Source organism: Pristis pectinata, chromosome 2 (assembly GCF_009764475.1).
Source record: "Pristis pectinata isolate sPriPec2 chromosome 2, sPriPec2.1.pri, whole genome shotgun sequence".
Lineage (NCBI taxonomy): Eukaryota > Metazoa > Chordata > Chondrichthyes > Rhinopristiformes > Pristidae > Pristis > Pristis pectinata.
In genome coordinates, this window is record NC_067406.1 from 67,352,651 (window position 1) to 67,380,358 (window position 27,708).

General features: G+C 41.2%; 1 protein-coding gene across 7 annotated transcripts in view; it reads right to left on the minus strand.

Annotated features, from left to right (window-relative positions):
• The window catches only part of LOC127566568 (LIM and calponin homology domains-containing protein 1-like), a 277,152-nt gene that overhangs the window by 67,705 nt on the left and 181,739 nt on the right, over positions 1–27,708 (minus strand). For 6 of the 7 annotated variants that reach the window (XM_052008998.1, XM_052009028.1, XM_052009008.1 and 3 more), the window contains 4 exons: positions 18,621–18,651; positions 16,877–16,987; positions 14,786–14,981; positions 10,037–10,289 (listed from right to left, as the gene is read on the minus strand). In XM_052008998.1, the coding sequence (XP_051864958.1) occupies positions 10,037–10,289; positions 14,786–14,981; positions 16,877–16,987; positions 18,621–18,651 (591 nt within the window). Of the gene's footprint in view, positions 1–553; positions 812–8,925; positions 8,953–10,036; positions 10,290–14,785; positions 14,982–16,876; positions 16,988–18,620; positions 18,652–27,708 lie in introns of those variants that run through there. The other variant, XM_052009048.1, reaches the window with a different exon arrangement.

Genomic DNA, 27,708 nt, shown 5'->3' on the forward strand with positions numbered 1-27,708 from the left:
ACAACCAGTTGTTATGTTATTCCTCTATGGATACTAAACAGTTGGGAACAGCCCTGTTTATTTCACTTTGTATCCTTAAAACCAGCATTAAAAGAGCAAAGTGATGAAAACCTTCGATGTGGTTAAAATGAAACAGATTCCAAACAAAATATTAATCAGCAAGAACAGTCTTCCATTGGTGACTGGGTTTGGAAGTAGGTAACTTTGTTTTTTCTTATTAAAAAGCGGCTCAGTGTTCCTTGAAGAAATGCTTTAGGTTAAACAACATAATATGTAGTAGAGTTTATGCAATGCTTTGTTTCTTTAAATTATGGACAATTTGTTGATGTCAACACCACACTAATCGTTATTGCTAGATTTAATATGGTCATATTAAAACTAAAAACATGCATTAGAAGTAGCTGAGTCTTTGCACAGGTAATTATTATTTTTTAATATGTAATTTTATGTTTCTAATTAGATTAAAAAATAACATAAAACTCAATAGCTGAATAATATGAAAAAATACAACGTAAGTATAACTACAACAACAGATTGGGAGATTGGTAACAACCTGGTATCAGTGGAAAGCTTGAGCCTCTCCCATATTTCCATATCAGCTGATGTGATAGAGGAATGAATGAAGGTGTGAGGCTCTTGCCGATTGGTAAAGCCAACCAGGGCCTTTCGCCGAGCCAGATCATCACGCTCTATATCTGGGCCTTTCCCCTGCTCTTCGTCTTTGTGCCCATTCTTTTGCTGTGACTTCAGCATCACGCCTGCTTCCTGAGGGATAATAACTTCACTCTCTGCAGCCTGAGTGTGACTTTTGCTGAACAATTGCACGCAAGTCAATGGAGGGGGTAAAAAAACACAGAAAAAAAGTGAGAAGGCAGAAAACAAATAGATAAGTGAAATTTCAAGGTGTGCACCAGTTTCTGTAGTATGTTAGACTGGGAACACAGAGACTGTTAGTTGCAGAATATTGGAAATGAAATCATATGAAGTTGGATAAGTACTGAGGTCGAGAGGGTTGAGAGCTTCAAGTTCCTAGGAGTGAACATCACCAATAGCTTGTCCTGTCCAACCACGTAGACACCACAACCACAAAAGCTCACCAGCACCTCTACTTCCTCAGGAGGCTGAAGAAATTTGGCATATCCCATTTGACCCACACCAATTTTTATCAATGCACCATAGAAAGCATCCTATCTGGATACACCATAGCTTGGTTTAGCAACTGCTCTGCCCATGACCACAAGAAACTGCAGAGTTGTGGACATAGCTCATCACATCATGAACACCAGCCTCCCCTCCATGGGCTCTATCTATACTTCTTTCTGCCTTGGTCAAGCAGCCCAGCATAATCACAGACCACCCCCCCCCCCCCCACTCCCCAGCATTCTCTCCCCCACCCCCCCTCAGTTGGGCAGAAGATACAAAACCTGAAAGCATGTACCACCAGGCTCAAGGACAGCTTCTATCCCACTGTTATAAGACTACTGAATCTACCTTGTACCTTGTCAGGACCTTGCACCTTAGTGACACTACTAGGTAACCGTTTCGCAGAACACCTGCACTTACAGAGAAAGTGCAGTGCAGGCAGACAAAAAGGTGCAAGGTCATAACAAGGTAGATTGTGAGGTCAAGAGTCCATCTTATTGTACCAGGGAACCCTTCAGTGGTCTTATAACAGCAGGATAGAAGCTGTTCTTGAGCCTGGTGGTACATGCTTTCAGGCTTTTGTATCTTCTGCCTGATGGGTCAGGGGAGGGGGGGGGGGGGGTCGAAAGAGAGAATGTCCCGGGTGGGTGGGGTCTTTGATTATGCTGGCAGCTTTACCAAGGCAGCAAGAAGTATAGACATGGAGAGGAGGCTTGTGTTTGTGATGTGATGAGCTGTGTTCACAACTCTCTGCATCTCCCTGTTGCCAGTCACTTCAAATCCTCCTCCCACTCCATCACAGATATGTCAGTTCTCAGCCTCCTCCACTGCCAGAAGAAGTACAAGCGCAAACTGGAGGAACAGCACCTCATTTTCCAGCTTGGAACCTTTGCAAACTAACAGCATAAACATTGAATTCTCCCACTTTATGTAATCCCCCCAACCATGCCCCTTTTTTCCCCTTTCCTAGCCTCTCTTTTTTCTACCCCCTTTTCTCCTCCTTACCTTTGACCCATCCCCCAGTGGATCTGCTCTCCTCTCCTCCCTGCACCTGCCTATCACTATCTCTTGCCTGCATCTACCTATCACCACCCTGTGCCCACCCCACCTCCCCTCTTTTTTCCACCTATCACCGCTCTGCATTTCCCTCCTATATATTGGGCTTCCCCTTTTCCTATCTTCAGTCCTGAAGAAGGGTCCTGATCTGAAATGTTGACCGCCTGCTTTTCTCCACGGATGCTGCCTGGCCCGCTGAGTTCCTCCAGCATCATCGTGTCTTTCATCAATGGACTGAATAGCCTTCTATGTCATAAGGAGATGTAAAATATGAAAATTACATTCCAATTAAGTTTTATATGGGCAGCACAGAGAAATAAGGGCACTATGCATGCAAACATCTGGGCTACTGACTTAGTTCAGGCAGGCAGCAGGTGGAATGTACCCACTGACAAACTTATTACCCCAAAAAAAGGAATAGATCGCCCTTGAGAACCATTTCTCATTCCAAATTGACCAGCTGTCTGTGGTTAGAAAGTGAATAGAAGAGTAGGTAGTAAGCTATATATATAGTTTGTAGGTGACTTAAGGCACACCTCTCCATTTTCTGCTCTTGTCTTTGTGAAGCTCCATCAGCTCTACATGAGGAATGCTTGATACTCGCCCAGAGCTCTCTATCCTTCTTCGTGCACGGTCTGGCTAAGAACTGATTGACCACTGCCTTGGGCTTGCATTGATGGAGCTGAGCCTTCCTCAGAGCGAAGTCATCTTTCTCAAGATCTGGAACTTTCTGATCCTCCTCCTCGGACTCGGAATCGTCCTGATAGCTTGTTAAAAATGTATTCTCCCTACGGAGGATGATATCTGGACTGGTTTGCCCACTGCTTTCTTGCTGTTGTTTTTGTCTACCACAGAGGTAAAAGGTCATGAATATTTGTTATCTAAAAGAACGAAAAGCATTTTGCAGCAAGGCAAAGAGTCCGTGCCGTTAGCATCACTCACTAATCAAGAAGCCCAACCATCAGTATTTTAAAAGATTTTTCTTCCTCGTGCTATTTTCCACAAACAGTCCTCTACAACTTTAACTCCACTTTCATGCTCAAATGTTTTGTGGCACTGTGCCACTACAAGCTTGGTTTTCCAAGATGCTGCAGCATTGCTGGTGCCTCGCACAGAGAGCAATTTAGAAAGTGTATCACCAGTGATTTTCTGTCTTCTGCTTCCAATTGAGTACCAGCAATTTCTTTTATTTGACAAGCTGTTTTCTGTCCATGGAATGCCACAAAATCTTGGAAAATTTTACTCTCAAGTTTCTTAGGACTCTTCAATATTTGTTATGCAACTCATAGCTAAAACAAATTGTAAGGGTCTTGGTAATAGCTGATGCAATCACTGATAACAGTTAGTGTCAATCAGTTAGAATTATACTAAATACATACAGGAATTAATTTCCCCACGACTGTTAATGAAATGCAGCCATCTGTCAATGTGATAAAGCACATGTGCTGCGATATACAAGTTATAGTTCAGTATCACTACAGGCTGAATCGTAGGGCACATCTGTGAACAAATGGTCCTTGAAATCTGATCCAATCCAACAGAAGACAGGCAGGAGGCAAGGTGATACTGCATGTGTCTGTTCTTGGGGGAACAGGGACAATGACATTGACGTTTCATTATAATATGGAAGGTGTTCAGCTTGTGTTGCTAATTGAGGAGTAGGGGTGGGCGAGTGTGAGTAGGTGGGAAATTGTTGTCTCTAAACACCATTTTAAAGGGATGGTACCCCATGGCTGGAAACTGCAGAGAAATTTCAGAAACAGGATCGAGAGAGATTGATGCTGTGCTGAGGAGTAAGTCAAGGCAGTGGATAGGAGGAGTGAAATCCTTTACCCCACTGCAACTATCTCCCCACCCCTTCCCACAACCCCACCACCACCACCTCTTCCTGGCAGTACAAAGACAAACCTCTACTAATTGTTGGAGAGTGTCACAGAAGTGGTCAACAGCAGAAGCTGAACCATTGAGATATGCCTGAAATGCTAAAAATGTTTTAATTAACTTCAGCAGAGTGCTAATATAAGAATACCCCAATGCTCAGACTTAGAACATAGAACAGTACAGCACAATACAGGCCCTTCGGCCCACAATGTTGTGCCGACCTTTAAATCTCACCTAATACTATCTAACCCTTTCCTCCCACATATCCTCCTATTTTAAATTCCTCCATATGCTTACCTAGTAATCTCTTAAATTTGACCAATGTACCTGCCTCCACTACTGCCCCAGGCAGCGCATTCCATGCACCAACCACCCTCTGGTTAAAAAACCTTCCTCTGATATCTCCCTTGAACTTCCCACCAATTACTTTAAAGCCATGCCCTCTTGTATTGAGCATTGGTGCCCTGGGAAAGAGGTGCTGGCTGTCCACTCTATCTATTCCTCTTAATATTTTGTACACCTCTATCATGTCTCCTCTCATCCTCCTTCTCTCCAAAGAGTAAAGCTCTAGCTCCCTTAGTCTTTCCTCATAATCCATACTCTCTAATCCAGGCAGCATCCTGGTAAATCTCCTCTGCACCCTTTCCAACCCTTCCTATAATGAGGTGACCAGAGCTGGACACAGTACCCTAAGTGTGGTCTAACCAGAGTTTTGTAGAGCTGCATCATTACCTCGTGGCTCTTAAACTTGATCCTTCGACTTATGAAAGCTAACACCCCATAAGCTTTCTTAACTACCCTATCCACCTGTGAGGCAACTTTCAGGGATCTGTGGATATGAACCCCCAGATCCCTCTGCTCCTCCACACTACCAAGAATCCTGCCATTAACTTTGTATTCTGCCTTGGAGTTTGTCCTTCCAAAGTGTACCACCTCATACTTCTCCAGATTGAACTCCATCTGCCACTTCTCAGCCCAGCTCTGCATCCTATCAATGTCCCTCTGCAATCTTTGACAATCCTCTACACGATCCACAGCACCACCTATCTTTGTGTCATCTGCAAACTTGCCAACCCACCCTTTTACCCCCTCATCCAAGTCATTAATAAAAATTACGAAAAGCAGAGGTCCCAGAACCGATCCTTTTGGGACACCACTAGTCACAGCCCTCCAAACTGAATGCACTCCCTCCACCACAACCCTCTGCTTTCTGCAGGTAAGCCAATTCTGAATCCACACGGCCAAGCTTCCCTGGATCCCATGCCCTCTGACCTTCTGAAGAAGCCTACCATGTGGAACCTTGTCAAATGCCTTTCTAAAATCCATGTAGACCACATCCACTGCACTACCCTCATCAATCTTCCTGGTCACCTCCTCAAAGAACCCTATCAGGCTTGTGAGACATGATCTGCCCTTCATAAAGCCATGTTGGCTGTCCCTGATCAGATCATGATTCTCTAAATGCCCATAGATCCTATCTCTAAGAATCCTTTCCAACAGCTTGCCCACCACAGACGTAAGGCTCACTGGTCTATAATTCCCTGGACTATCTCTACTACCTTTTTTGAATAAGGGGACAACATTTGCCACCCTCCAATCCTCCGGTACCATTCCTGTGGACAACGAGGACTCAAAGATCCTAGCCAAAGGCTCAGCAATCTCCTCCCTCGCCTCACGGAGCAGCCTGGGGAATATTCCGTCAGGCCCTGGGGACTTACCTGTCCTAATATTTTCTAACAGCTTCTGGCTCACTTGCTCACCTTTACCTTCTACAATCATCATACTTCCATATGCACATTCCTACTCCAATATTGATATGTTGACCACACTGCAAATCTTTGCAGCTCCCTCCCCCATACAGCCAAGGTTTTTTCCCTGAGTCCCTTCTCAAAACAATACCATGGCTGTTCCTTACAGGAGAAGGAAGCTATGTCTCTCTCTCTCTCTCACAGACAGAAGAGAGAAGCTGGTTGGGAGTGCATGCCTTTGTTGGAAATGTTGTCTTTGGAGTTTAACCTCTTTCTCCTTGCCTATTTACATCTCATCCTACACAACCTGCATTGCAAATTGTTGCTACTTTCACCATTGGATAATGCAAGAAGACAAGGCCAGTTTTCCTGTAGATGTGGTGGTCCCTAAGATTGCCAATGTACCAACTTTACAGGGTAGGCTAAAAGAGAAGTTGTCATGTGGCAAGTCAACAGCTATGTGTGCAGAAGTAAGATGATAGGATGCCTCAATTGCCAGTTGGCAAAAACATGTACTAGCTCTGTTACAAATGGTCAAGTAGAGACTTCAAGAGCCCAAGCTACTGAGGAAGGTGGAGAGTAATTGATCAAGAAATTCTAGGTACATAGGGTGGCCTGCCAGCAAACTTGCTTAGTGCAGGAAAGAGCTCACTTCTAACTTTTCTTGTTGTGTCATGCAAAGCATAGAAACCATTCTGTCCATTGTGGGGCATGGTCAGTTCCACAGACAGGACTATGATGATCACAGAGCCTCTGCTGACAGCCTAGACAGGTTTCTGCCCAGCTGTGTCTTGGCTCCTAGGTCCAAAGGCAGACTCACTGGAAAACTCATCTGTAATGGAAACAAACTGAAATAGCCCAGCACCAGCGCAAAGTTGTCCCCACAAGCAAGTATCCATGTGAAGGAGCTCAGAATATATAAAACAAATGGCCTAGAAACATTAATAAGCAGTTCACGAGTATTTAACTGTGACTAACCCAGATGGAATGGATAAGCCCTTTGAATAAAGCAGTTATTGACATCATTTGTATGGTGATTTTATCATTAAAAAATCAGATGCAGAGAGAGAGTTCAATGTCAAAAAAAGGCCCTACAAGAAACACAGCATCCTTATTTAAGTACAACTTAGATCAACCCAATCTAGTTTAGTACTCATGGCACAGAATAAACATGTGCACACTAGCACTACCACCAGCTGGACCCTAAGGTGCCCATTGTATCCCTGTAATACAGGTGCAGCACCATCAACTTTCAAGGTCCTAAAAACAGTGGAACTCCATTACTATTACTTTGTAAAAGATTTGTAGTTAATTTGCATATATAAATAATGCATAAAGAATAACATATATTTGCTGGTACAAAGATTAATGTCCCTGAAAATTGAGTAAGGCTTGTCACAATACATGTGTTGACACTTTTAGGATGAAAGAATTGAAGAATCTGTGTGAACTATTGGTTCCCTTACTTAAGGAAGGACTTTAATGTCAGATGCAGTTCAGAGAAGATTTATTAATCAATATTTGGAGTGAACAGGTTGGCTTATGAGGAAGGATTGGATAGGCTATGTATGTACCTGCTTAGACTAGTGAAGGGTGACTTCATTGAAACATACAAGATCACTTAGGATCTTGACAGGGTGGATGCAGAGAGATCAACTAGGGGCACTTTTAAAACTAAAGGGTAGGCCACTGACTACAGAGATGAGATAATTTTTTTTCTTTCAGATAGTCTTAATTCTTTGGAACTCTCTTTTTCAGAGGATGGTGGGAGCAGAGGCTATAATTATTTTAAGGCAGTGGAAGATACATTCTTGTTAAGCAAGAGGGGAACTATTACAGTGGGTAGTCAGGAATGTGGAGCTGAGGTTGCAATCAGATCATCCATGACCTTATTAAAGGTGGACTGGGTTTGAGAGGCTGAGTGGCTGACCCTTGCTCCTAATTCGTATGTTCGTATGTTCACACTACAGATTACTCTTTGGGATAGTTTCCAACTTTGTGGTCCTGCGGAGAGTCATGTGTAACTGGATGTTTAAAACAAATCTGGTCAGATGGTGCTCAGCAATATCCTGAACATGGAACATCTATCCCAAAATCCCAAATGAACTCCCTACAGATGAAGCTCCATATGAGCATGAAGTTTACAAAGTTATCCTTCATATATAATAAATGAACATCTGCTGTTCATTTATGTGACAGCACCTCATTCCTCTCTGTTTATTTTGTAATGCATGTTTATTTTTACTAAAGACAATTTTCTGAATTTCTGTCCCCAAACCCATTCACTGGGAATATACTTTGGGAATCTGAGCATGTAGACTTCATCCCCTCATTAATTTCCATGATTAACATTTCCAATATGTGTCTTTGTAGCACAGTTTGGAGCCAGGAGTGAGAACGTGTACAAAATCCCTGTCATCTCCTGGACATGCCAAACCAAAATGTGTTATTAAAATGTATTTATTAATTGGTGACAGGGTTATGTTGCTACATCCACAGAAATAAAAAAAATCAATACTTCTATCAAACTGTTGGTTGTCTAGTGATATCATGCCAAGATGAGTAAGCCTGCTCTGTAATCTTTGGATAAGTACAAAGCAGTGTCTTCAGTACAATCTAATGTGATTGAAGTATTCACACAGCATGTTATTTGAGGAACTTGAATACAGTCATGCAGAAAATATTGCTTGATGTGTGTATGATGAATATGTCCAAAAATACAAAGCCAAAATGAGTATCAGCCAGCATACTGGGGTTACACAAACACATTCCTCAGCCTCATCACTTATTCCTATTATACCATGTCAAAGTCAATGATTCAAAATCATTACCTTAAAATTAACATTCGATAACAAAATCTTTAAGATGAATTTTCAATTTTTAAAAATGTTTTAAATATTTTAATCAATTGTCTTCAAATTTCATTAGATTGAGGTCTACTTGTGGCAAACAGTATTTATCAGAAAGTTCTAATTTAAAGCCTAATTATGGTTTACAAAATTCTCAAAGAACACCATGGTATAATAAAGCCCACTATGCTAACAACACATCATGCCTTTACTTCACCTCTATGAGAGTTCTACAGCACATTGCTGACCTGCGGTATCTCTCAGATGCTGGCATGACCGTGATACCAGCTTTCTGAATTCTTTTCAACTTCTTCACTTCCTCTTCGTCTTTCCCCTCCCATCTTGTACATTCTTTGGATGCTCTGAGCCCAGGGTCTTCTGCCAGACAAGCTCGTAACTGGTTCTCAAGGCCACCAGCATCCTCAGCAGGAGCCAGTTCAAACTTTACTGCTGGCTTGGAATCATTAATCGCTTGAGATTTGGAAAATGTAGATGATGACTCAGCAAAATCTTCACCCTGAGAGGATTCTTCACTGCGTTCTTCTTGTATAGGCTCAGGATGACTATGACTATCGAGTTATACAAGATATATTAAGGGCAAAAATGCAATGGACCTTAATCACTTAATTTACATTATCAGTTACAGATTATCACAAACCATTTATGTCAACAAATTTTATTCTTGATATCATTTGAGATCATGACCTGTCATCCCAGATGTCAGCAACCAACAGGGATGATCTCTTATATAATTATGATAGTGGCCAACTGAAGCCTAGCCAGAGCAGGAATTCCAGAACACTAAACCATGCAACCTAAATTTATAACTTTTAAGTTGAAGGCAGATCTGTTTCACCAAATCTGAATAAAGATCAAATCCATCTCTTTGAAGGCCAGGATGGTTTGCTGTTATTTGGGAATTTTTCTCAAACAAGCTGGGCAATGCTGAATACATCTAAACCTGTAACACTAAAATTCACTTGGCAGACTGACACTAAGTTACCACAGTTCAACCATTTCCAAGTGCAGTCACATCAATTTCCTGCCTTGCAGTTCAGAATTCACGAAGGTGGCAATGAACAATTTTCAGTGGGGGGAAAATACACATGAATGTTGTTTGCTTGTCAGTCACAAGAATAAACTGTTAAGATTTGTGAGATGACACAGTTTAGGAAGAGTATTTTGTGGACCATTTCCATCAACTTGCAATCACTCAAAATATCAACAAGCATAATGGAATCATATTAAAGTAGCACCATCAATGAGCATTTGATGGTGCTACTTTAATATGATTCCATTATGAATGTTGCTTAATACCTGTAATTCATACAACATAATCTAATGATGTCAGTTACCCACCTGAAAGGGCGTTCTGCTCCTACAGGTGAGGTAGTGTTGCTCCAACTCTTCCGGTAATTTTCTCCCCGCTCTGCCCGCTTTTTTCGGAGAGGTGCTGGCATGTAAGCTGTATGATTGTGCTTGTTGGGTAGATATTGGTTAAAAGGCAAGGATGATTTAGGTTCGTTATAGGAAGACCGTCTGACGGACATGTCGTCTCGCTTTACATCAGGTGTCTTCTGTGTCACATCCGATTCAGAATCACTGCCACGACCTTTTGGAGTACCCAAAGAAAAGGCATCAGCAATTGACCTATCACTTTGCTGTGACACATTTCAGCAATGCTTAAATGAAATTAGAAACCAGTGGAACCAAAAATCTAATCTGCCTCCTTTCAGACTCTAGCTGATTAACCCCGATGATTGATACAATTTGTTCCCACTCACATTCCATCCATTAAATATTGAACCAACCTGGAATTTTTCTCCTTTTTTTTCTGGCTCTCTAAGAAGTGGCGAAAAAATGTCAACAGGAAGGATGGCAATCATAACTTCAATAATAAGGGCTAATTATATATGTTCATCTCAGTTTCATTTTGCCTTTATCTCTTTGTAGGGAATTTCCTGGTCTTCTTCTAACAACTGCTCCTAACGACTCGCTGGAAACCACAGTGGGAGGGCAGTCATTTGCAAAGACCCAGGCCCTCTTACTCCACAGTGCAGAACATTGCATCACTGGACCTTGACCAAGATGCTAGATAATGCAGTATTCCTTGATAAAACATTTGTTATGTACTTCTGGAGTCACAGGTACATTCCATAATTTTTCTGTGTACTATGTCTTAAATCTATACAAACAAATAAATACAAAACCATCCCTTCTAACCCTAGGAATGTGCAGAGATTTATCAGGACTGCAAAATTTTAGTTACAAAGATTATATCCTTTTGTTTTTTCTCCCCCCATTTGGACAGAGAAAGATGGCAGTCGATTTAATAAAGATTTATAAAAGGTAAAGAGCGCAAGTACATTGAAGGAACTATTCCCCAAAATGAGAGGCCAGTAATCAGGGAGCACAGAATAGCAAAAGGATTTGCCTGGACATTTTCGAGACAGTGTATTGAGGTAGTCTTGAATTCTTGAGAGATTGGAAGAGCTAGAAATGCATAGCATATTTAAAAAGCATTTGGAAATGCATCAGTAATTCCTTTGAAATCACAGAAATTTTGGGACAAAGTAATTCAATCCATTGTGCTTAGGCTGGTTAATGCATTATCTCTAAAGCACAGTACTTATGTCACTTCACAGGTAAAGGGATGATCAATGTTTTGGGTTGAGATTCTGCATCAGGACTGAGGGTGTAGAGGAAAGATAGCCAGTATATGGATGTGAGAGGGAGAGGTGAGGCAGATGCTGGAAGGTAATAGTTGGAACCAGTTGGCGGGGGGTGGCGAATGATGGACAGACGGAGCCAAGTGGGGATGGGGAAAGGCGGATTAGATGATAGGTGGAACCAGGTGGGGGAGGGGATAGGAAAGATGAACCAAAGAAGAAGAAAGCTAGGTAATAGGTATGTGGGTGATAGGCAGATGAAACCAGGTGGAGGAGGGTGATGTCCAGGTAACTAGGATGGGGAGTGATGGAAAAGGTGAACTAAGGGAGAAAGATCCTGAGCAGACTGGGTGTGGTGGGAAAGGAACACGAAGGGAGTAGATTAACTGAAATTGGAAAATTCAAAATTCATACCATTGGGATGTTAGTGACCCAAATGGAATATGAGGTGATGTTCCCCTAGTCACCATGGCAGTAGAGAAGGCCGAGGACAGACAGATCATTGTGGGAATGGGGAGTTCAAATGACATGCAACCAGAAGCTCAAAGATGACCGTTGTGTACAAAGTGCAAATGCTCTGCAAAACAGTTGCCTAGTCTACACTTGGTCTCGCCAATGTAAAGGAGCCCTCATTGCGAGCACTGAATGCAATAAACCAGGTTGGAGGAGGTGAACGTGAATTTTTGCCTCACCTGGAAGGGCTGTTTAGGTCCCTGGATGGTGGTGAGGGAAGAGTTGTAGAGAAAAGTGTAGCAACTTCTACTGTTGTAGGGGTAGGTGGGAAGGGATGAGTGGACCAGGAAGTCACAGAGATTGATGCCCGTGGAAAACAGAAAGGGTTGGGGAGGGAAGGATATGACTGGTGATGGAATCCAGTTGGAACTGGCAGGAGTGGCGAAAGATAATATGCTGGATGCAGAGACCAGTGAGGTGAAAGGTGAGGACCAAGGGAACTCTATCTCTGTTCTGTCTGGGGAGAGGTGGGGTGGCTTTTCCAAAACCACTTTCTCTTGGCTTTTATTTTTCTTATTTGCTTCACATGAATTTGTCAAAATCTTTGACAAATTCATAAATATTATATCAAACATGCTCTGATATGTTAGTGGGTATACTTTTGAGAAGTAATCTGAAGAAGTAGACTAGTGTTTGAATCCCACAAAGGCAACCAGTGAATGTTCAGTTAATTAAGTAAGTCTGGACTTCAAAAATTATTGTATTATTAACATCATGAGACTATCAAATTGTCATTAAGAATCCATCTGACTCACTAATATCCTTTATGGAAGGAAATCTGCCATCCTTACCTATCTCGAGAGTAACTCCAGACATGCATCAATGCTTTTGAATCTTAGTAGCCCTCTGAAATTTCCTGATAAGCTATGTTTTTATATCAAAACCACCACGTCAACTTCATATCTAATACCACAATGGAAGTACCTTCACCAGAAGGAAGGCAGTGCTTCAAGAAAGGAGCTCATTTCCACCTTCTCAGGAGAAATTAACAATATAAGTTGTTTAAAGATGAGGCCCCAGCACTGATCCAAGTAGCCCACCACTTGTTTCATCTTGCAACCAGCAAAAGACCCATCTCTGCTTCCAATTTGTCAGACATATCTTCCACCAACAAAGTAGTTTTTCTTGTTTACTAAGAGATTCCACAATAACCACTGATCTTCTCAAATGCCTTCTGGAAATTTTAGTATACCATCGACTCACTTTTATCCACAGTATATTACTTCTTCAAAGAACTTCAATAAACTGGTCAAACATGTTCTTCTTTCATAAAATCATATTGACTATTTCTGCTGGCCTTGAATTCTTCTGAGTGCCCTAGTATAATATCTTTAATATCAGCTTCTAACATTTTTGCTACGACAGTTGCTAACTGGCCTGTAGTTTCCTGGTTGTTATCTCACCTTCCCACCACCACTTCTTGAATCAACAAGTTGTATTCACTATTCTCCAATCTAATAGAATCTTCCCTGAATCTAGGGAACTTTGGAAAATTTAAGCCAAGACATCAACCATCTCACTAGCAACTTTATTTTTTTGGATGAGGTCCATCGGTACCCAGGGACTTCTCAGCCACAGCACCAATAATTTGCTCAGTACCACGTCCCTGATAACGTAACTTTGCTGAGTTCCTCTTTCCTTTTCAATTCCTGATTTATAACTAATCCTGGGACATTACTTCTATCCTCTGTAATGAAGACTATTGCAAAATATCTGTTTAATTCATCTGGCAACTCCTTGCTTTCCATTATTAATTTCCCAGACTCAGTTAGGCAGAATGTAAACAAATAAATCAGGGTATGACCGGAAGATTAATAAGAAAGGACAAAACTGGCTAGCAATGCAGTAAGTCTCTATGGATACCTTAAAAAGGAGAAGATTTAACAAAGTGCAATAGAAATTAGGGATGGACACTAAATGTCAGTCTGCCAGTGTCATCCATATCCTTTGAAATAATTAAAGACTAGATCTTCATTCACCCTTCTGGTTACCTCTTCAATAATCTAGTTTGTCAGACATGCCAGTTACCAGTTACATGCTCTTAAAGCTACTCAAAATCAGCCAACCTTTTCAAACCAACTGCTGCTTTTATTGTCAATTTTCTCTAGCAGCTGAAAATGAAACCTTCTGCTGCCATTTCCTCATTCACACATTCTGTCTGGAAATACTATCCAGGGCAAAAGCAGTAACATGCTTCATTTTGCAAACTCAATCATCTTAGGTGTACATTTTCTTCATTTACACAAAGTACGGTAACTCCCTTTGTAATCCCATCTCTGCTTAAAAGTCTTACTGGCATTTCTGGTGTTTTCTTTTCACATTCATTGACTTTTATTGGACCAACAATAGTTTTTCAAAAAGCCCAAAAATATTACAGTTGAGAAAAGACAAAAGAAAAGAAAAGCAGGAAATCTAGTGAAGCAGATTTTTGTCAATGGCCTTTTAGACAGATAAGGTTATTACTATTTAACATTTTTTTAAATAAAATTACATTCACAGTCATATCACATTAATCAGTCAGGTCTATTACAGATTACATGAATGTAAGACAGTTTGGCTTCCTAGCAACACAAGTTTCATGGGATGATTATGTGTCAACTTGCCCAAACCTAGTTTAACAAAGAAGTATGAGACACCTCTGGAAGAATGCCTCACCTTATTTCAGTTTTAAACCTCTTTATTTTTAACCATAGCTCTGAAGTTTAAAATCCTTAATTGCCAATTAAAGAGCATTCAGATGCCACAGAGTAGATTTCTTTATATAAATGCAACCTCCAACATCCCTGCCAATGACTGATAGGGGAGTCTAGAATACAACTCAGCATTTTAATCCCTGTGCATTGACAGACATTAATAACTACAGACATATAACATTTGCTTAATTTGTTTATAGGAAATATGCTCTTGGTACTTTGTCAGTACGTACCATCACTACTTCCTCTAAATATCACATCTGGGGATGGAGTCTGCTGTGACCGTGACCCAAATGACTCCAGACTATCAAAGGAATCATCTCTGGCATGTCTGGGAGGTGATAGGGAGTCACTGCGCTCAGAATCCCAGCTGTCAATGTAGCCGCTGTCACGAATGCTTCGCTTTGGGCTATCTGTGTCCTCCATCTCCTGGTGATGGGGAGAGTATGCAATAAATTATTAAGAGAGGTCTATATGTTTAAACAGCTACTTACCCCAGTCTTCAAGGGTTAAAAAAAATAAACAAAACCAGCGACTCAGTTACTGCCTTTCATTTGCATACTATAATCCAGAGATAAGTTTGTCAGAAACAACGGTGACTTCATTTGGTGAAGCTATGCATTTTCCAACTTTGATTCTCTCCTAATAAAATATTCCCTCATTTTCAATATGCTCTCCAAACAGCAATGATCAGATTTTGTCCATCATCCAAGCATAAGCACCCTGCTGGTGGCCATTACCAGAGCAAAGTGACAACCTGTGGATTTCAATGTAACAAATCCTGCATGGAACGTTCCCAGTGCTCGACGAATGAAATTCCTGGATTAAGGAGAAATAGCTTTCAGAAGCAATCAGCAATGAAAATATGCAAAAGCTGTTCCTTTAAAAAAAATCATTCCAGTGCTTTGCTGCTTGCCAGCTATTGGCTTTGAAGGATATGAACACACTTGCATCTGACCCACACGGTTGGAGCATTGAGAACAATCGCTGCCTTTCACAGCCCTTGATTATAAATTCTTTCCAAGGCAAGGAGCCTGTACTAAACATCGAAACTCTAGCCCAAGAAAAGGTCAATGGAAGCCATCCCATGCTATGCTCACTCCAGTGGTATAATAAATCCCTTGTCTCAATTAAAGATTGCTTTAACGTTAATTGGTACAGAAAAGGATAGATCAGCACACATACGTTCGAAAGGTTTCTTGGTTTTATTTTACAAGCCTTTCAATGATTTTGGATTACTTGTGATAATTTAATCATGACATTTTCCATGCCTGAAATAAAAGTAGTGTCTGATACCTCACATAGAATATTTATATTTATAACTTAACAAGAAATTCAGAAGCAGCACATGAATAAAATACAGTGGTGTTCTTGTTCACTTCTGTGGTCGTAGCACATGGTTCAACAATCCATCTCTTTTCATATTTTATAAGTTGTTCTCTACCTCCTGAATTGGTTAATTTTGAATGCAAACTTAAAGATGTTAAGACACACAGCAAACGTTTTGAAAGGATGCAATTTTAGTATTCTTAATAACTCACTCACTGCCACTTTAGAAAAGTTACACTTTAATAAAGGCAATGTTTTCCAAATTTACTGTTCAATCTTGGGAGTGGAACAGTTTTCCCTTTTCTCCACCAATTCTGGGTTAGTGTTCATATCAACAAAGAGAAGTGGAAACTGCAGCTAAAAATACATTATAAGTGGAAGTATTTCACATACAAGCTCAAAATTAGCCTGGAAATGCTGTGTGATATTATTGTGTGGGCACCCAAAATATTTGGATCAAATTCCTTTGTCAATATCTGAAATAAATGTAGCACATGGTATCTCATCTAGAATATTTATAATTGGTACCAGGTTGACAAAAAATTCAGAAGGAACACATGAACAAAATACAGTGATGTTCTTGTTCATTCTGTGGTCACATCACATGGTTCAATGATCTTGCTCTTTTCAGATTTTTTTTATTGCTCTCTGGTTTGCTAAGAAATTTATTTCAAACAAAAACTGCTTTTTTAAGCTTTGATAGCTTCTGATATCATTGAATTTGATATGAGTGCATGGAGCATCTGTTCAATAGCACACAACATCATTTCCAAGCTTTTTCTCCCTCTATTTATGAAACCAGCAAAAAGATTGAGTATATTATCTGGACTTTTTCCATAGTATATTAATAACTTTGCTGAAGAAGTGAAAATGGGCAATAATTTTAGGTAAATCAAATAACTCTGAACATGATTGATAACAACAAGATCACAGCATGAAGGATGCATACACAAAACAAACATGCGCATGATAACAATGAAATTGAAATGTATTACCTTTTGAATCTGAGACAACAATCCTTCAAATTCTTTCAGGTTCAGTGTTGGTCCACTGTAAGATGTACAGCTATTTGCTGCTTTTCCAAGCCAGTAAATAGTGATCAAAACCTGTGGGATATAAATGATTAGAAAAATTCTTGATACCCAGTTTCCAGTAGTCCAGCAATGCCATGGTCACATTAAACTAAGTCGGCAATGTTTTAACAATATCATATTTATTGTCAAAAATTGTATAAGAAGCAACAATGCTACGACCAGGATGAAAAAAAAACAATCCGTCAGCAGGTCACTGCATATTGGGCAGAGATGCCCTTTGTACACATATTCACCTGGGCCAACCTCATTGTCCCTCAGTGGAGTCAGGCTGCACATTAGCACAGTGAAAACATGTTTTGAAAAACAGACATTGAAGATCTAAAACTTTTGTTTAAAGTACAAAGCTTCTCTGAAATCTGACTTGCAGGCCCAAGTAAGTTGCCAAGTGACCATTTGGAGTGTGTTCTTCATTGTGGGCACTGATGTTGGGTTGAGGAGGTGGGGGGGAGGGAAAGAATTTACTAGTGGGTCCCCTCTTCATTACGTGGGTTTAGCTTGATTGTTGCCAGATTTGTGAACTTTAACAGCTAAATGAACGAGGAAATAGAATGGCTGAAAATAGAAATAAAACAGAAACATTAAGCAGGCCACAGTCCTCCTAGGCCTGACCTCTTGCAACAATTCAAGTGCATCATACATTAACTAATCACAGTGTCAGTAAAAGTCAACTTTACATTTTTATGTGAGATTAGCTCATCTCTGCAAACATTAATTTATCTTTGGGCATCCCATCTTTCCACTCATAAGGAAAGGGTTAAACACTCTACCAACTAAATCCAATCTTCTACTAATACCCATTATGCAGGAAACATAGTGGCTAAGTATGGCTCAAGACAGCTAAATATCTTCATCATCAGGGAAGTTATACAATACAGCTCCTCCTTCAAGTTTTACTCTCGCATGTGTAATAAAAACTAAAGCTATAAAAGACAACTTATAACCGAACATTCCAAAAGGTTATTGTGACTGAGTAGAGGTTAATCCAAGGTGTTGGCTTCTTACCAGTTTTATTTTCCTTATTATAACGATAATTGAATAAGTTTGAGTTGACAGTTTGCAATGATTCAATGTTAATGGGATCACTGTCAAGAAGCAGGTGTTTTTTTTGTGGGTCTAGGAAATATATTAATGTTCACCTTGAACCATCTGGCATTCTGATGGTCCATCCATGCTCACCATTCATTTGTTTTCATCATGCATCCCACCCCCAATTTAGCATTTTGCATCCATTTTATTTTAATTTTTTCCTTTTTGGAGATCAGATCATCACGGCAAATCTCTTGCGATGGCAGTGGTGAGCTGCCTCCTTGAACCTCTGCAATCTTTCTGGTGAAGGTACTCCCACAGTGCTCCCAGGGAGTTCCAAAGTTTGGACCCAGTGACAATGAAGGACCAACAGTATATTCCCACATCAGGATGGTGTGAGACTTGCAAGAGAAAATGTAAGTTATAATGTTCCCATGAGCCTGACACCCTTCTCCTTCTTGATTGATGGTTTGGGAGGTGCTGTCAGAGTTGCTAAGGTGAGTAACTGTAGTGCACTTTGTAGATGGTACACAATGGAGTCACTGTTCACTGCTAAGAGTAAATGAATGTTCGGAGTAGTGGACAGGATCCATTAAAGTACTGTGAAAAAGATACTTACATTTTTCATTTTCCGGCTGTACTCTGGTACTCTAAATTAACGAAAGAGAAAAATTGGTTAATTAATATTTGCAGTATAATAATATCATTTTGGCAATCATTTGTTGGGTACACTAATTATTGAAATTTGTACATACAATGTGTTTTAACAGGAAAACTACATTCATATCATTTCTACTAATAAACAATATGCAGAGTTAAAAATACAAACTTTCCTCAGTGCTACCGGCTTGTCTGCTGCAGCTGGTATTCTGGCACTAAATGGGCTTTAACCAGGAGAAAGTCTTTGTTCAGAGTGCAGTTAGATTGTGGAACTTCCTATCACATGGACTACCTGAAACAAATTTCATCAATGAATTTCAAGGGAAGCTGGATAAGTACATGCAGGAGAAAGGAATAAAAGGACACAGTGGTGCAACTAGTAGGGTTGCTACCCCACAGCTCCAGCAACCCAGGTTCAATCCTGACCTCAGGTGTTCTCTGGGTGAAATTTATACATTTTCCTTACGGCCATGTGGGGTTCCCCCAGGTGCTCTGGTTTTTTTTCCCACATCCCAAGGATGTACAGGTTACTAGAGAAACAAAGGACTGCAGATGCTGGAATCTAGATGAAAAACACCATGATACTGGAGGAACTCAGCAGGTCAGGCAGCATCCATGGAGAAAAGCAGGTGGTCAACGTTTCAGGTCAGGACCCTTCTTCAGGACTGAAGATAGGAAAAGGGGAAGCCCAATATATAGGAGGGAGAAGCGGAGCCAGAGAACAGAGGAGATCACAGAGGTGGAGCAGTGAGACAGGGACTCGAGAAGCTCCCATCCCATCCCCACAACCACCCCCCACCGTGCTTCTTCTCTTCTTCCCTTTCCTAACCTCTTTTTCTACCTTTTTTTCTCCTCTTTCTCCTTACTTTTGACTCATCCCTTGGTGGATCTGCTCTCCCCTCTTCCCCCTCACCTGCCTATCACTATCTCTTATCTGCATCTACCTATCACCACCCTGTGCCCACCCCACCTCCCCTCTTTTGTCCACCTATCACTGCTCTGCTTTTCCCTCCTCTATACTGGGCTTCCCCTTTTCCTATCTTCAGTCCTGAAGAAGGGTCCTGACCTGAAACGTTGACTGCCTGCTTTTCTCCACGGATGTTGCCTGGCCTGCTGAGTTCCTCCAGCATCATCGTGTTTTTCATGTGCAGGTTATGACGTTAATGGGCCATTGCCCCTTGTGTAGGTGAGTAATTGAATCTAGAGGAAGTTGATGGGAATAAGGGGAGAATAAAATGGAATCAGTGTAATTGGGTGCTTAATGATCGGTGCAAACTCAGTTGTCTGAAAGGCCTATTTCCATGCTGGATTACTTTATGACATGCTGATGAGGTGTAAGGAAGAGACTCACAGAGTGTAAACACCAGCATAGAACTGACAGGCTGAAAATTTTATGTAGGGAGCATAAAGTTCCACTTATTTCAACATTATCACAATCATTAAAAAAATCTAAATTTTTGTTTTTATTCATTCATATGTTGTGACATCACAAGTGAGGCCAACATTTATTGTACATCCACAATAGCCCTTGAGCAGATGTGATTAAAGTACAGAGTGCCATTAGGTAGGGAGTTCCAGGATTTGGCTTCAGTGATGAAGAAAAAGCAGTGACACATACCCTTGTCAAGATAGTGTGCAAATAGGACTGGAACCTGGAGATGATGACAGTCTGACTGGCCTGCTGCCTTATTAAATGGCACAGGTTTCTGTGGAAGAAGCCTTGGTCAGTGTACCTTGTAGACAAGTACTGTTGGAACTGCGCTCCTCCAAGCATATGGTAAGTATTGCACCAGACGTTGCCTTATGAATGGAGGAAAGGCTTTGTGGAATCAGGAGAAGAGCAGAACAACTGGCCACTGCCCTGTTCTTTTAGCCATAGTAGTCATTGTTGTCCATGATGTGTGGATTCAGAATTGGCTCACCCATAGAAGACAGAAGGTGGTTGCTGACGGAGCATATTCTGACTGGAGGTCAGTGACCAGTGGAGTTCTGCAGGGATCTGTTCTGGGACCCCTGCTCTTTGTCACTTTTATAAATGACTTGGATGAGGATGTGGAAGGGTGGTTTAGTAAGTTTGCTGATGACACAAAGGTTGGTGGTGTAGTGAATAGTGTAAAAGGTTGCTATAGATTACAAGAAGACATTGATAGGATGCAGAGCTGGGCTAAGATGTGGCAAATGGAGTTCAACCCGGAAAAGTGTGAAGTGATAGACTTTGGAAGATCGAATTTGAAGGCAGAATACAAGGTTATTGGCAGGACTCTTAGCAATGTGGAGGAACAGAGGGATCTTGGGGTCCATGCCCATACATCCCTCAAGGTTGTCACACAAGTCGATAGGGTTGTTAAGAAGGCGTATGATGTGTTGGCCTTCATTAGTCGGGGTACTGAGTTCAAGAGCCACAAGGTAATGTTACAGCTCTATAAAACTCTGGTTAGACCACACTTGGAGTATTGTGTTCAGTTCTGGGCACCTCATTATAGGAAGGATGTGGAAGCTTTAGAGAGGGTGCAGAAGAGATTTACCAGGATGCTGCCTGGATTGGACAGCATGTCTTATGAGGATAGGTTGAGCAAGCTAGGGCTTTCCTCTTTGGAGCGAAGGAGGACAAGAGGTGACTTGTCAGAGATGTACAAGATGATGATAGGCATATATTGAGTGGACAGTCAGACTTTTTCCCAGGGCAAAAATGGCTCACTTGAGGGGGCATAATTTTAAGTTGATTGGAGAAAGGTATGGGGGATGTCACAGGCAAGTTTTTTTTACACAGAGAGTGGTAGGTGTGTGGAACGCACTGCCGGCAGAGGTGGTGGAGGCAGATACACGAGGGACATTTATGAGACTCTTAGATAGGCACATGAATGATAGAAAAATGGAGGGCTATGTGGGAGGGAAGGGTTAGATAGATCTTAGAGCAGGATAAAATGTCAGCACAACGTTATGGGCCAAAGAGCCTGTACTGTGCTGTAACATTCTACGTTCTATGTCCTCCTAGGGTATTTAGTGATGTGGGACTCAACAACGGGAATGATATTGAATGTCATAGTGAGATGGTTAGACTCTTTCTTGACAGAATTGTGACTGCCAGTATGGTACAAATGTTCCCTGCCACTTATCTGGAATGCTATTTGTTCCTGTTGCATAGTCTTGCTCAATATGGGGCATGATTATATCATTTGTATGTGGAGTTGTGAATGAAACCAAACACTGTGCAATCACTTGTGAACATTCCTACTTCAGACGAAGGAAGCTGAAAAGAGATGGCCACAACTTTCTTCCTTTGTGCTAGGTACAACTCCAAGTATTGGAGGGAGCTTTTCTCCGTTAACCATTCATTTCAATTTTGCAGGGATCCTCGAAAGTGATACTTGGTCATATGCAACCTTGGTGTAAAGGGCAGTTACTTGCAAGACTTTGGTCCCTCTGTGCTTGTGTGCTGCTGATTTTCTTTACCAGTGATTGGTCTGCTCGCTATAATGACAGATAGAAACCAATTTTATTTCAGCAACACACAAAGGAGCTGGAGGAACTCAGCGGGTCAGGCAGCATCTCTGGAGGGAAATGGACAGACAACATTTTGGGTCGAGACCCTTCATCATTTCTCTCCATAGATGCTGCCTGACCCGCTGAGTTCCTCCAAGAAGTAACAAGAAGAACCAAGAAGTAGTAACAATAAATAACAAGAAGGGGGCATGTCCCATATGGTGAGGGTCCTTAATGATAGATGCCGTCTTCTTGAGGCACCACCTCTTGATGATGTCCTTGATGGTGTGGAGGGTTGTACCCGTGATGGAGCTGGCTGAGTCTATAACCCTCTGCAGCCTCTTTTGATCTTGTGCATTGGAGTCTCCGTACCAGGCTGTGATGCAACCAGTCAGAATGCTCTCCACCATATATCTGTGGAAAACTGAGAGAGTCTTTGGTGACATACAAAATCTCCTCAAACTCCTAATGAAGTAGAGCCACTGGCGTGCCACCTTCCTGATTGCATCAATGTGTTGGGCCCAAGATAGATCCTCTGAGATGTTGATGCCCAGGAACTTGAAGCTGCTCATCCTTTCCACAGCTGACCTCTCAATGAGGACTGGTGTATTCTCCTGACCTTCCCTTCCTGAAGTACACAATCCGTTCCTTGGTCCTGCTGACGTTGAGTGCAAGGTTGTTGTTGCGACACCATTCACCCAGCCGATATCATTCCTGTACACCTCCTCATTGCCATCTGAGATTCTACCAACAACAGTGGCAGTTGCTTTGTGTGTTGCTCCAGATTTCCAGCATCTACAGTCTCCTGCATCACCAATTCTATTTTATATTTGTTTATTGTTGCTTAGAAGTTAGAAATTAGTCATTCATATTCATTCACTTTTTAAGTGTAAGGATCGATGTCAAAGGCAAGGAAGTGTTAATTCAGCAGAAATCAGTATAGAAATTACTCAGATTTATCATATTTTCATATTTCATCTTTCCTTTTGACATAGCAGGAGGCCATTCAGTCAATCGAGTCTGCCTCTCGGAGCATTTCCATCAGTCCCACTCCTCCATATCTCCCTATCACCCATTCTCTCCCACATGCCCTCAACTCCCCCCTTAACCTCCAGTCACGCACCCACGCTAAGGACAACTTATGACAGCCAATTAACCTACCAGCATGTCTCTGGGTATGGGAGGAAGCCGGAGCACCTGGGGGAACCCTTGCAGATCACAGGGAGAATGTGGAAACTCCATACAATGAGTACCTGAGGCCAGGATCAGACACAGTCACTGGCAGCAGCTTGAACTACTGCACCACTGTGCCACCCAACAATGTCAGGATTGAACTTTGGTGTAATGCTTGATTTTTGTTCCTAGGTTATGGTTTGTAAGCAGTTATAATCTCCTTCCCAAGAGAGGATGTACTGGACACAGAGAGAGTGCCAAGAAGTCTCACCAGACTGATCCTGGGATGGTGGGAATACATGGAGAAGTTGGATTGACTGGGATTTTATTAACTAGGTTTTAGAAAAATGAGAGGAGATCTCACTGAATGTGCAAAGACATGCTCCGCAGGCTGCTTGTTTCCCCTGGCAGGGTTGGAGGTGGGGGTCAAGAACCATGGATCAGGTTGCAAGAAACTGGGTAAAAGCATTTAGAATTGAGGTGAGGAGAAATTTCTTCAATCAGAGGATGGTAGGCCTATTGGAATTCTTTAGTGCACAACGTGTTGGGAGCCAAGTCACTGACTCTTCTTCAGAAGGAGGTAGGTAGATGTCTTGACAAAAGCATCAGGGGTTTTGGGGAGAGAGTGAAAATTTGGTATTGAAAGGAGTGTTTAGCCAGGATCATGTTGAATGGTGGAGCAAGTTTGAAGGGCTGAATGGCCTAATCCTGATCCTGTTTTTCTGTTTCTGTGACTGATTTCTTCCCAACCTCATCATATCTCCACATGGAATGGGACAAGGGTTGATAGTTTTTCCTCTTTTACCTAGTAATCACTGAAGCAATTACAGCACTCTTGACATCACTCCGGCTATGATCAACTGGCTCTTGATGGATCGCAAACACAAATTGGGTGTTTTTCTGACTGGAAGTCTGCAACAAGTGTCATTCTGCAAGGATTAGTGCTGGGACATTTGTTATTTGTAATATATATAAATGACAACTGAGAAAGAAGGGGTATGACTCGTAAGTGTGCAGACGACACAGAAATTGGTGGAATCATAGACAGGAAAATAGGTTTCTAAGGGTAAAAATAGACATAGATCAGCTGGAAAGTTGGGTGTAGTGGTGGCCAACAAGGGCAAGGTAATGCACTTTGGAAGGTCAAATGTAAGGGGAAAGTATACAGTTAATGGTAAGACCCTTAGAAGCATTGGTGAACAGAGGGAAACCTTGGGTTGCAAGTCGAAGGCTCTCTGAAAGTGTCAACACAGGTGGATAGGGTAGTAAAAAAGTCATTTGGTATGTTTCTCCTCATAGACTGAGGCATTGAGTACAAGAGTTAGAATACCACGTTGCAGTTGTACAAAACATTGGTTAGACAGCACTTAAGAGTATTTTGTACAGTTCTGGTCACAACACTACAGGAAGCAATAGCGAGAGTACAGAAGAGATTCACTGGGATGTTGCCTGGAATGGAGTGCTATAGTTGCAAAGAGAGATCAAATAGGCTGGGTTTATTCTTCCTGGACCGTAGGAAGATGAGGGGTAGCCTTAGAGAGGTTTACAAAATTATTGGGGACATATATAGGATAGATAGTCAAATTCTTCTTCCCAGGGCAGGGAAGTCTAGAACTACAAGGGAACAGATTTAAGGTAAGAGTGGAGAAACTTAAAGGTAAGTTTTTCCACACAGAGTGGTGAATATCTTGAACAAGTGGCCAGGGGAGGTAATGGAGACAGATACAATTACAACATTTAAAAGGTATTTGGACAGGTACTTGGATGGAGGGATATAAGCCTAATGTGGGCAAATGGGATTAGCGTAGATAGATATCATGTTGGCATGGATGAGGTGGGGGCCCGAATGGCCCCTTTCTGTGCTGAATGCTTCTGTGATTCTATGATTTTCTCATCTCAGTAGAATGCCCTAGGGTATATGGACCAACAAGTCACTGGAAAAGTTCTTGCAGCCTTTAGTAAGAAGTGAGTACAAACCCATTTGATAACTATTTACTAAATAGGCAAAAGTATTATCAACTCTGAATAAGAATGTGATGTCAAATATGCTGGACTATTTTTTTTATTAAAATTGGCAAATGGAAAAATTTTAGTTCAAATTAAGATGGGTTTAAGATAATTCATGCCTGTTCTTCAACATAGGCTCCTGCACTCTGCACAGTATGGATTAATGATGATACAACTTTTATCTACCGTGCAATCAGTAATTTGCTTTTGAAGCAAAGCTGTAATTCGCTGCATTACCCTAACTGCCATTTCCCACAATAGTCTGAAACCATTCAGTGCTGCTGCAATAATGAGGTTATCTGGCATCCTCCCGGGGAATGGCATGCAGTGGGAGTGATGCCAAACTGTATCCTTTATTTTGAGTGAGTTAACATAATGGCTAAATAGATTAATGAGGCATTCTAGATCAATTATGTAACTGTACCATTTTTTCCTGTTTATCTGTCATCATTTTTAGATTAGTAACAATATTTCAATATAAAGAACATTGAACGGACTCCAACTTTTTCAACACCACTGTAGCATCAAATTCAGACAAGGCCCCATAACAACATTGCAGTGACGGAAGCACACACAATTGATCCTCAGTAAAACCCTCACTGGTCCTACCGCTGGATGAGCACATGCTACCAGCCTTCTGTTCTCCTATTAAATGTGCCTGTCTGATGTTGAGAGGTTGTGATATTTTACGAGTCCATGCATTCATTATGCCACTCTGCTACAGCCACCAGGAATTTTTGTTTACGTTTATCATGATGCACTTGCTGATTTTTTTTCTCTGCTGAGCTGCTGAACTTTGATGTTTCTCTTTTGTTGTGAAAGTGGCATCCTAAATTGGGTCATGATTTTTCTGCATCCAATTGCTTCTACACAAGCACCTCAAATCAGATTTATTGACCAGAGCTCCTCCCTGAAACAAGTAGGAAAGGATCAATAAAATGCTTTTGAAATGCAGTCAGTGTTGTAATGTAGAATACATGGCAGGTAATTTGCACAAGTCCTGGTCCCACAAACCACAATTGCAGTGCAAGCTGTTCCTTTGATAAAGCTGATTGAAGAATAAGTATTGGCCAGGACCAGGGAGAATTTCCAAAACACTGGCAGATGCTGGAAAATTTCTGATGAAGGATCATGATGTCTAAACTACTGAGTACTTCCCCGCACTTTTGTTCATTCCTGGAAGAATTCCCTTGTTCCTCTTCAAAATAACATCAGATTTGGCAGGTGAGACTATGGTTTAATTTGTCACCTGAAAGATACAACATCTAACTGTGCAGAACTCCCCAAAAGTGCCAGCCTAAATTGTTTTCATCTTAGGCATGGAATGTTGATCAAAAACCTGCTGGCCAGTGACAGAAATACTACCTTCAAGCCAAGTCAGACGTCTTGTCCATGCACAACTATACTATTCAAGTAGTATCTAACCATAGAAATACTCCATCCTACATATGAAGTTGACAGAATCAAGTATGATGCTTGATGACCTGCTCCAAGAGAAAAAAAAAACAAATAAACATGAACAAAAACACTTAATGAGAGGAGCCAAACTATCTTGCTGGCCAGCACATTTGTCCAAATTAAGATGATAGATCAACTGTTGGCATGATGCAGTGAAAGTGTAACGAGTCATCTAGTTGTTTAAATTCAAGTCTTATCAGAAAGGAATGAAATACTGAAGAAACTATACATTTTGCAACCAATAAAATCCTTTGGAATTCAAATGAAATGCAATGTTGTAATGTAGGAAACATGGCAGTTAATTTGCTCAGGCCAAACATGCAAGATATGTACCACTTCATATGGATAACTCAATTCTTCCTATTCTCTGGTTCATGGGAAATTAAGACATGACGCTGTGAATGAATGTTAGCTATTATACTGTCTTGTCCGGGATGCTCCTATTGGAGAAAGATTCCTATTAAGTGAAACTTGTGCAAAGTTTTGTGCGATGGGATAACAGAATGGGCAATTTTGTGAACTGGTACATCCAGTATGGAGCAGCAGTCTTAGTTATTGTCACTTGAGAAATCATAGGAAATAAGTCCAGGATTTACATTTAGCTAATTTTAATCAAATACTTTCTGATTAGGATTGAACATGGGGGTGCAGCTGTCATATTGTTTGATTGTGCAGGAGAGCCAGAGGTTAATAGTGTGGTTAAAAAACCGCAAGAGATCGAGAAATATGTGGAAGAGGTTAGACTTCAAATGCCAATTGCACCAATACTAGCGATGAAATTGGGCTTTCACTTCCAGGATGGGTCCTTCGATCATCCACTGAGATTTCAGGAGGACACTGAGTGTAATCCCAGATGAACAGTATAAATAGTGAGTCTTTAGACACAAAAATAATGGTGTGTTTCTCAGTAATGTAGATGCCATGAG